The following is a 12102-nucleotide window of genomic DNA, read 5'->3' as shown; positions in this document are numbered from 1 at the left end:
TTCTTAGTTCTTTAAGATGCTGCATATCGGATAAATTGCAGCTTATTTATTACACTATTCTCCAGAGGACTTTTTTTATCTTTTTTTTTAATGCTTTCAAAAATCTGTATTATCTGTAACCATCAAACAAAATATTACATAAATGATGGCAGTAAATGCAAGGTAAGCATACTTACAATACAATGGATAATTTAAAAAAGGTGCTGTCATTCGAAAGGCCAACATAACTTAATAATTTTAAATTTTAAGCAAAATTTTACAGCTCAAGAAATATTAATTAATTAAAATAATTACTTGAATTCATAGAATATGCATAAAAACAACATTAACAATAAATTTGCTACTGTTATGACATGAAGCTGACAGTTCATTTAAAACAAAGAATGTCAACATAACAACTAAGCTGTCTTTCTAGGAAATCTCGTAATATAAAAAATGAAGAAAGTGTTATAATCAGAACATTTCATGCTCATACTCAAAAGGAATAAAAAATGGAATTTCTGATATGAAGTATAAAAAAGCTCAAGTTACTGATTTGTTAACTGAAAAAGTATGAGATAAAATGTTTTGTAACATGTATTTTATTTGATGGTTTTAATAAAGAAATGATTTTCAATAAAGACTGAAACAACACCAATATTACAGCAGATGACTGAAAACTTGCTGCTCTAAAATCCACCAACATCTGAAATCTGTGCAGCCTCTCTGATGTCAACAGAAAGATATGGATAGCCTTTGCCACATTTTAGGAATTAGAGGTGACAAGTTTCCTTATTTAATATTAAAGTAAACTAATATATATACTACAGGGTATTGCTTTTATGACTATTACAAAAAAGATGCTGCTTGTTGATTTTATGACTGTCACACACACACACACAAAATAAAGGAAAGAAAGATCCTGCTTTTATGACAGCCACAAAAATCAATGCTTCTTATGACAGTCTGAAAAATGATGCAATTCATACCATAATTGAAGGATAACAACCATGTACTAGTTTATTGTGAACGATTTCAGTAACTGCAAATTTGGCATTTCCATTAATGCAAAGCCAAAATTTGCAACCAGCCAAAATTTGTGTAAGCATATCAGTGATAGCAAACATTCACAATGCCAAACATCAAACAACTGCCAAATGAACAGCAATTCCTGCATGGTTTTCTAGCACACAGATATCCTAATTATGTTGAGCAACAAGACAAAGAGGAAGAAATGAAAGAGGTAGAAAATGCATCTTACTTAGATGGAGAAAGATGAATGAATATCATCCTGTCATTTTGGTTTTGAGTTCTGATCCATGACTATGGCTTGATCGTATTTCTGATGCAGAAAGAATTTATCTTTCAAAAGTAGGTCCAGTGTCCCCAATATATAACTTAGATTTCCCTTCTGATACTAGCGGATGTAGGTTCACTTCAAACAACTATAAGAGATATTCCAGTAACAGAGAGAAAACTGACAGGAATTGGTTGGTGTATTCTGTATACTGTAATTTTATTATTGTAAAAAAATATTGCCTGAATTATACTCCTGTTAATTGTTTTTTTAAGATGAAGTATTTTAAGTGACAAGTTTTCATAAAGCATTTGTGTAAATTACTGAGGTTACACTGTTGTTTTGATGTTCATTAGAAAATGCAAAAAAGAATTTTCTTATAGTTCCATAGGGATGCAATTTTTCACTTTTGCAAGAAGCTGTTTTAAAGCTAAATCCAACTGTGATGTGCAATTATATTTTAAAAAGCTATGTATCCTGAACGCATTGTTACTATATCAGGCTACATTTTGTGCCAAGATTTATGTTTGATAACAACTCCTCATTGATAAAAAAATACTGGATATTTTTTTTTTATTGTGACTAGAACTAAAAATAATACTTTATTATATCAGAATGGCAAGTTTTAAATATATACACAATTTGTTTCTGCAGGTAGTACAGAAATAAATGAGTTTAAAGCTATAAAACTTAAATAATTAATTAAGGAAGTTTAAAACATTAAGTTCCCCAAAATTAAAAATTTCAGTTGTTTAAGAATTCCTTTATGTTCATTAAACAGCTATTTTATGATTAAACCTTTACTGTCACTTTTTTTCTTCTGTTTCCGTGCCAGAATGCAAATTAACTTGCATGTATTTAAGAAGAGGTTTTTCTGATTATGCGTGTTCTGCCTGGCCACCTTACTTGGTTGCTAGTTTCTAGTTTAGATTTGTCTTCTGCCTTGCATTATAATTGACGATATTCAATTTCCACACCAGTTATATTTGTAAGCCAACTTTGTGTTAAATTGATTTGTGTAGTCTTCAGCTGCAAGCTTACATGAGATTTAAATTATATTTGATTTATGTCACCATAAATGTTAGCTGAGTTATAAGCAACAGGTGTGTCTTCTGTTCTTCTTAGTTTTAAATATAGGGTCTTTTACACCCTTTTCAGGTTTCAGTTGTTATTTTAGGTTTAGTGATAATTCACTTAATGTTTACCAAGAGTTAGGACACTAACTGATGTTCACAAAACATAAAAAACTTTATAAAGTTTTAAAGCAATCTTCTGTAAACAAATGTTTGAAAAAATATAAAAAATGACTTTTCATATGCTTTTTACCTTGATTTTTTCATTTTAGATAAAACTGTAAAAACAGTAATTTCTCCATTTAAAAATATTTAAAAAATAACTCATTTTGATCTTTTTTAAAAAAATATTTCCAATTTTTCTTCCTTTTTTTAGTTTTAATCTTTTTTTAATGGCCTTATATCCAAATAAGTCCCGGTTTGTGCAAACATTTAATCTACATCTGTTCAACCTGATACGAACCAACAAAAGCACTGTTTTTCATCAAATGAAAGATTAGTATCAGTTTAGCATATTATTTAAAGGTGTTTTAGTAAACAAATATATAAAATACAGAAGCCTTTTATTTATGCAGTTCTCAATAATAAAAAGCAAAAACACTATTTAAAATAATAACCATTACATAATTTGCATTACAATAGCTTTTTTAGAACATTAGTACAGGCGTAAAGATTATTTCTATAGCGTTGCAGAGTAATTATATTCATCATTCTAGAACTTCATTAAAGAACTATTTTGCATACTTTGGGATAATCCACTCATGTTTGACTTTTACTTGAAGTGTAACGAGGGTTCGTACATATTTCTGCCCATTGAAATTAAGTACATTTAAGGAACATTCATGAGCAAAATTAAGGAACTATCAGCAAAGAAACTGAATAAACTAAAGCAATTATCTATGCCCAAAATTTCAATTTTGTAATAAAAATCTTAGAATAAAATAAATCTATAAATAAGATACATTATTATTAAACATGATCTAATATTAAACAAATTCAAGAGTAAAACCTACTTTGTAAATTTATCCGGTAATTTAGCATTAAATTACAAAACTCCTCCAAAATTTCAACTTATATTATTTATATTTCACACTTATAATAGTTCCATTTATTTTGAAGATGGTTAGTGACATTCAAGTTTTTGTTGATTCTTCCTTTTATGCCTTGTTTCATTATGTACTCACTCAGTCCATAGATTTATGCAAATTTTATGTCAAGCAGCATAGGCAATAATGACAAATAAAATCTTAAGCAGCACTGATTACTAACAGAAGTTTTGCTGTTGCCAGCACAGCTGTTTGCTAAGAGAGAGATACTGATCAGAATAGACATTAATGCCTGACATTTGCCAGACTGTGTTGAAAGTTAGTTGCACTTTGTCTGTTAGACCCAGCTAGTGTCGGAGCTTCACATAGAGTTACTGAAGTTATAATTCAGTTAATATACAGTATTTAAAGTTCCAATAAGCACCAGAAGTAGTAACTTGTTTCATATTAAGTATCATTAGCTGTAAGGAATAAGGATTTATGTTAACTTTTACATTTTTGTGTTACAGCTCATGCCCACAGCAAGGATAAAGGAAAGACAACTGACCTTAACACATACAGATAATGTTGAAAGGTGAGCAATTAAGTTATGAATACTTACATATGTAGCAAGATATCTACAATCATATAGATTTACATAGTCACTATTTTTTTTTTTTTTAATATCTCTTCAAAAAGCGTTACTCAAATATAATCTAAGAACCTTTTACGAGGGTTGGTTGAAAATTTTCCTGCCTAACAAGGAAAATAATAAAAAAATCTTTTTAATGCTTACTTTATTTTTCAACATAGTCCCCTTCCAAACATATACACTTGCTCCAGTGGTGCGGCAACGCTTGGGCCTTAGCTTTCATCTAAGGCCTCAAAGTAGGCATTTGTTGCTCAGATGACTTTGGTATGAGAACCGAATTTCCTTCCAGCCAGAAATTTTTTCAGGTTGGGGAAGAGGCTGTAGTTTGAGGAGCCCATATCAAGAGAATATGGTGCATGAGTAAGAATTTCAAACTTCAGTTCATGAAGTTTTCCCATCACAATGACAATCTTGTGAATGGGAGCACTGTCCTAGTCAAACAAGACTTTCTTCTTGGCCAGACCTGGTCTTTTTTCTTTGATTTTGGAATGCAATTTATTCAAAAGATTAGCATAATATTCAGTATTGATGGTCCTGCCTTTTTCTAGATAATTTGATAATAAAATTCCATTAACGTCCAAAAAAAAAAAAAAAAAAAAAAAAAAAAAAAACTGTTGATATAACTGTTCCAGCAAATGGTGCACTTTTTGTGTGTGTGTGTGTGTGTGTTAGTTTGTCATTTGCTTCTACTGTTCTGATTGCTAATTGGTCTTTGTAGTATAATTATGGATCCATGTCTCATCCACAGTAACAAAACACCGCAGAAAATCAGTTTGGTTTGAGTCGTATAGTGATAAACATTATTCTGATGTCATCATGCACTGCAGTTTTTGATCCAAGGTCAGCAAGAATCAGGAATCATTCATAATGTTTTCGTGAACTTTTCTAACGATTTTACCTGTAGTGGCAGACTCTGGTCATCCAGAATACTCCACATCCAGAGTGCTTATACAACCACATTTAAATTCTGCAACCCATGTTTTAACAGTTGTAAATGAATGAACCCCAGTGTAGCATCTAGCTCAATTTTAATATCCATTGGTGATGAGTCTTCCATTTAAAAATATTTTATCACAGCTCACATTTCAGTTTTAAACAACTGTTAAAAACAAAAGAAAAATTTTAAACAGCACAGTATGTAAACAACCAAACACAAGTCCTTTGAAATACGCAAGAAGAATTAACCAAAGATGGCACCTTTAAGTGCCTTTGTCAAAGTAACTCTGGGAGCGTTATCTCTAGGTGAGGCCAAAAACTTTAGGCATGTAATTTATGATACTGATTCTAAAACGATATTAGGATAATTACACATAGCAATAACACACAGTAAAATACTTATGCAGCTTTTTAATTTGAAAATTCGTAAGATATTTTAACTAATTTACACCAACTTTCTTCTCTTTAACACCTTTTTTATTTTGATAAACAAATCAATATTCCCACTAGTCTCTGCTTCATCCTCTAAATCTTGTTAACGTTTTAACAAGATACCATCGAAGAATAATTTTCTCTCTCTTTATATAATCAATTTCTTTCTAAATAAATTTCCTCTACACTTCAAAGTTTCAAATTTAATTGAAGATTTCTGTTATTCTGAAGAATTGCATGCATTTAGAATTTATTGAAAAGTTTAATTTTACTTCGCTGATAATATAAGTACTGAGAATGAAAATAAAATGATATAAGGTCAAGGCCGGTGCTGGAGCAAGTGTGGAAGAATTTTCAGAAGTAAGTGAAGCAATGAGCTACCAAATTTAGGCCTGAAAAAGTTTTTAGAATTTAAGACAGACACCAGGCAGCAGAATTTAGGACCCATAAAAATTGCACCAGGTGGAATAATGCCCTGTGTACAGTGCAATGAGACATATAAAATATATCTTTAAATTGCCAGTTTTCAATTTCTTTATTAATAAAAAATTCCTTTCTACAGATGTTTGTCCATGTGACAAGATTAGAACTATTTTTGCAATTTTTTATGCTTGTATCTAGTAAAAAGATGAGAAAATAAAGGGAAGTTAAAAATGTTAACACAAAGTCTTCTAGGTTTAAAAGCAAAACATTCAAATAACTTTGTTTTCACTGCTTTTCCAAAAAATTCAACACAAATTCCCTATAACACACATTCATAACATGTTAATACCATAAAAACACCTTTCAACTGGTCACACGTTTTTGGAATCTTCTAGAATTGACGGTTTATAAATTTTGCTTTCAAATCCTTCTAAGGACAAGGTCTAAAAATTATTCTCGTCAAATCTGTAATAGCAAAAAGCCAGAAGATTTTTGAATAAAATATTCAGAAAAGTAAAGTGGCTTTCTATGAGAAAACTTTTGAACATTCTGAAACAACTACATGGGGAGGAAAAACTAATGAAAAATATTAAAGAAGAAAAATAAAATATATTTTAAGAGAACTTAAACAGCTTTTTTTCTTTTGCTAAGATGTTCTTTAGAAACTGAAGTTTTCATAGCATTTACTATTTTATTAAGTTTTCGGAATCAATATATTCCTAAGACACCAAAATGGAAACTAATATCATTTTTAAACAAGACATTGGAAAATAAAAATACTTTATTTTAATGCTATTTCTTAGTTAGAATTTCAATATATTATCATTCTTTTAACAATATTTATTAATTTTATTATGTTTGTTTAAAACACATCGTCAAAAATTTTTTAAATATCTGGGTAAAAATTTCTGTATGAAACTTTGATTTTGAAATAGCCAAAATGTTGATAAATCACTAAATCTAATGCCACATAATAAAAGAAAACATACCTCAGAAAGGGAAAGGATGTTTCTGATGTAATACCTTACAAACCTTTCCTTCTAAAAAAAAACGAAATAATTTCAAAATGTTAATGTATCAATCGAGGTAAGTCCTTTTTAAGAATTAGGAAAGAATTCAAATGACAGATCATCAAATACATATTTTTAATGAATCCAAAAATATTTCTCCAAAATGCTCATTCACACTCTAAATGGCAGTCATAAAAAACAGACGGAAATGTCAGATGTATAACATTACGGATCTTTTGCCGATTTGGGCTGTTAAGGACAGTATGAATTCTGGAAACACCTGTTTAAAGTTTCAATTATAACTACACGATGTTAATTACCATAAAACTAAGGTGCTATATTTGTTCTCAGCAGTGAATTACCACCACCAGAATAGCTAAGCATCAAACATTATACAACAGAATTTAAATATTTTTTTAATTCTAATTTAATAACTTTAAAGGTTTATTCGATTTCACTGCCTGTGAGTGTTAAGATTAAAATATATAACAGGAATTTACTAGCCTGGTGTCATCACAATGCTTCCTTTCACAAACAATAAAAATTCAATTATTAAAATTTCGAACACAAGCAGGATCTAACCTCCATCTATTCCAGTAACAACAGGCTTTTCTTCTATAAGTAGGGCAGTAGAAACGCGGGCCAAAACATTTCCACTCCTATTTTTAAAATTCTACACTTTATGTAAAACTGCCTGCCACTCAAAATTTACAAAAATTCTGGAATGAGTGAACCATGTGGCAAAGAAAAATCTTAAATTCAAATAAAAATCTTAAAAAGAGGCAGAAAAAAAAAAATTAGCCTTTTGTTAGCAAAATTTAAAATATAAACGCCACAGAAGTGCCCGTAAGCATACTAGTAGAGAAAGATTATGCCTCTTTCAACTACAGTATATTCCATTGGTCTAGTCTGTTGATTTATATGTAATGTTTTTAGCATCTAGTCTATTCAGTGCAGGTGTTAAAAAACAATGTAAATTAAAGTAAAACTAACAATACAGAAGCAAACTGATACATTACCAAAAGAAAGTAAAGTTTTCATTTCTTTTGAAACCATGACTGTTTTTAAAAATTCATTAGTGTGTTGTAGTTTACAGTTTTGAAGAATATGTTCAGTTGTTCAACTAAACATTTTCTGACAATCCAAACCATTCAGTTACTGTATGTTCATAATTTAAATCTTATGCTAGCAGCAACAGTAATGAATTAACAGCAATTTGGTGTCTTATCAGGGGTCCAAAAAATCATATAATGATGCATTATAAAAAATTAAATATTTCTCCAAGATTCAAGGGAAAAAAAATTTATATTAAAACAGAATTAATCATAGTGGCATTAAGCAGATCCTCACTCCTTCTCATATACTAAGAGGGCCAAGCGAATTTCCATATGTTGAAGATATTTCTCATTCATCTGTAAAAATAGACAAAACATATTCTGCAACAAATTAAAATCAGAATTACCAATATTAATTCGACCACCATTGAGGCCATTCATAGCAATATTAAATCCTTGCCCTTCAGCCCCAATTCTGTTTGATGTAGGAACTCTACAATCTTCAAATATTACAGCACGTGTTGGTTGAGAATTCCATCCAAGCTATAGATGAAAGAACACACAATATAAGCTCAGTATATTATTAAAAATTACATATACTGTAAATTATACTACAGCAATAACATACTCAAAACAGGATTATTTTTAAAGAGGGTTTCTTAAGGGATTCACTTATAGTTACTCATATATAATTCTGGGGAAAGGGCATAAATTTCTTGATAGACACATCATTTTCAGATGAAGGAAAATCATGAATCAAATTCCAGTTATCTAATTTAATGCACGGTTTTTGAAAACCTTAATTGCACTGCATATCAGAAAACTTTTTTCTTACTTAAGTCAATATGTCTTTGCATTCAATAGCTACTCATGTTAGAGGTTCTTACTTAGTGTAATTAATCTACACGCCAACACGGAATTTGCATATTTCCTTTTTTATTGTCATTTCACTAAAAATAAGCTACAGATAACTTATAGCAATAAAAAAAAATCTTTCTGTTATTTTATACAATTTGTTATATTCATTTTATAAATTAAGCAAAAAAGAATCTTAATCATCCGATTATTTTTGTTTTCTCTAGCATACCATCATATTTTGTCTGGTATATACTCATATTAAAAGTCATTGATAACAATACTGTGCTGCATCTTTCATTCAAGCAATGCTGCCTGTCTAGGTTCCAAGAGAGTCAAATTTCTGTAAACAGCATTTCTGACCATTGCATTAACTAACTCTTAGCATAGCAATTAATCAAACTTTACAGAATCCATGTTATCACTTCTTTAATATTCATTGACAGTCCATTTTTTACTTTGCACAACTTGTACATAAAATCTAAAAGTGTACTTCAAATTAATCATATTATTATTTAATCAGATAATGATGATCCTTTATTTTCTAATAAAATTATACTACAGTACAAAGTCTGTAATCCGGAAGTCAATTATCCGGACCCAAAAGCCACAAACTTTTTTTGTATGCTTTATGCATGCGTGAAATGCATTTATGCATGCACATTAATGCACGTGTAGCATGCACATGCACATTGGGAGGATGTCTCCAGATACGTTAAAAAATGCTTGGCAAAATTTATGGCCAGCTACTATATTTCATGGTGAGGACGGTGAAGATGATAGCCACGAATTTGAAGGTTTTTAGACATCGCAAACTAAAGGTGAAATTTTCCAGTTATTGGATTTTGTAAAGAAATGTGGAGAAAATGTAATAAATGAAGATGATAAAACAGAAGTTTTTCATTGCGACGACAATGCCCCAATCATCAATCAATTAACGAACGGCGAAATCTGTAGTATGGTTCTAGATCCAGAAAATACTGCTTGTGATAGGTGGAACTTTGTAACTGAACAAGAAATTATGTCTGTTTATAGAATTAAAGGGAAAGTATTAGCACAAAACAACGAAGCAAGTTAAACAACTTACATTGAAAGAAATGTTTAATAAAGTAAACAAATAAATATTCTGCTTTTTTTCGGGGGGGGGGGATTTTGATACCCTTTAGACCATAATTGCTCTTTATTTCATAAATTACGGTTTCATATTTTTAATTGCATAATTTCTGCATGCCGTCTTACCAGATTTAAATTGATGAGCTATATAATCTGTAATCTCCGAAGTCCCGACGAGTCCGGATTACGGACTTTGTACTGTATTATTATAAACATGAGAAGATAAATTTTGCTATTAATTTCAACATGCAGTACTTATATTTTGTATAGTGCTGATTTTCTAATAAAATGTTACTGCTTGTTTAACGTTTTGAAAACTCTTCACTATCCAATCATTATTAGTCAGCACTCATTTAAATCAGATAATTGGGACTTGTGAGGAAAAATACTGGCTTCCTAATATCTAATGTCATAATACTCTCAGGGCTGATCAAAGATGTGAACAAAATGAAAAGTACACACACGGCATTTCATAATCACCTGCAATCGGCACAATACCTCACCTAAGGTGATATGATTACAATATTTACAATTACTGATTAGAAATGTATTTGGGAGATATAGGGCATTCTAGTTTCAACAGAGATCATACACCTCATCACAAAGTTGCACATGTCATAACGTGCCTGATACCAAAGCCTCATAGACTGCTGAAAATTTTCAAAGGTATCTGGAGTTTGGTAGATATTAGCAACAACAATGGTAATTCTTGCAATGGGGCTGTCTATTATCACACCAGGTAGCCCGTGTGTATCATGCATGTCTACCAGCTCGGCATTCATATAACAATGTATGTTTTCCACATGACACTACTAGCTTTAATGAAGAACCCCAGGTGTGGACTTGGAGCCCTGGTGTATAGTGTCACCTATTTCCAGCCGTTTTCCTACGTGAATATGGTTCATAATGATTTTCTTTACCTCCCCTCGAAGTCTGTACATAGAGTTTTAACACAAGCTGTGTATATTATACACAGTGAAGTTCATACACTGTATTTATTATATGCACTGCATATACGTCTGGAAAGGAAGATAAAGAGCTGGTGAAGAAAATATATGTTGGTTATAAAACTGGGATAGCTACTTTGGCTCAATTCTCTAACTGACAGTATGAATAGCAAGTCTTCTGTGATGTGCCCTTCTGAATTAGTCATTAAAAATGTTAGCAAATTCCACTGTAGCAATAGTCTCTCCTCCCTCAGGGTCATTTATCGCAGTGGCTGAGACCTGTACACTTACAATCTTGGCTATGGAAATACTATGTACACGTACCAGGTTCCTAATTCTCACCTATCTGGGCAAGTAATGTGACAGTCCAATCTCAGCAGACGTCAGTTTCAATATTCCACACTCTCTCATATATGCTGAGAAAGCCAATGGTGCTCCCCATTAGTTGGGTCACAGTAGCTCGGCTTAAGGACACATTACAAGTCATCCTTTTGGGGTTAACCCCTTCTGAGGCACTCCACACCCCTTGCCTTATAAGGGAATGTTCCATAATGTCTTTCATTACACAAAGCAGAGTGGAGACGATATGCTGCTGTTGCTGTGCACCAAATCTTAATGGGAATTTTTTTTTACACTTTGCTTAGTGTATTCTAGGGTAACTGCTGCTAAAGATTTTTGTTGCTTCAGTAGGATAGACAAATCTCATGCAAAGTGCTTGTAACTGTACATTAAAATTGAGCTGCATGTTGGATACTCCTACAATAGTTCTGTTCCTAATATTTGTACCACAGCATGAGGATTACAAGTGATTTGGCTAATTAACAACACGTTTATTATTCAACAACAATCCTAGTTATAAATGATCAAACATGCCCATGATCTGTATCACACTTCATAGGTAACAGTCACTGTTGTATCACACTTGTGCAGCTACGGAACAATGCATTTTTTTACCCAATTGCCTAACTCACAGATACACTAAGTTTCCAAGACTGTAACTACAAATACTGTGGCCACTTCTATCACATAACATGCCCTGTTTTACTGTTAAATATGGAAAATGTTCAAAATAAGAAGCATCAAGTAGCATGTTTACACAATGCATATTATATATGACAAAATTCAGTTTCAAGGTATCATTTTTAGAGACTACTTCAACTGGTTTTTCTTAAGCTGGCTCAATATTTTAATGGTATGCTTTTAACATCATCTAGGAAGACAGCTAAAGACATGATAATTATTGGCAGATGTACGACAGAATGTAAACTGCAGGCACAGCTACCAAGAGTTCTATATCTAAAACAT

At 31.3% G+C, this 12102-nt stretch overlaps 1 protein-coding gene across 3 annotated transcripts in view; it reads right to left on the bottom strand.

The window, feature by feature from the left end:
* Window positions 1–12102, bottom strand: part of LOC118200033 (isobutyryl-CoA dehydrogenase, mitochondrial-like) — a 127323-nt gene that overhangs the window by 74530 nt on the left and 40691 nt on the right. For all 3 annotated transcript variants that reach the window (XM_085807414.1, XM_085807413.1, XM_085807415.1), the window contains one exon: window positions 8290–8425. In XM_085807414.1, the coding sequence (XP_085663540.1) occupies window positions 8290–8425 (136 nt within the window). The remainder of the gene's footprint in view (window positions 1–8289; window positions 8426–12102) is intronic.

This window comes from Stegodyphus dumicola, chromosome X1, assembly GCF_044657685.1.
Source record: "Stegodyphus dumicola isolate Sdum_Otavi_A_Nest chromosome X1, ASM4465768v1".
Lineage (NCBI taxonomy): Eukaryota > Metazoa > Arthropoda > Arachnida > Araneae > Eresidae > Stegodyphus > Stegodyphus dumicola.
Note: the sequence above shows the minus strand (reverse complement) of the source record. Positions and strands in the feature narration are given on the sequence as shown.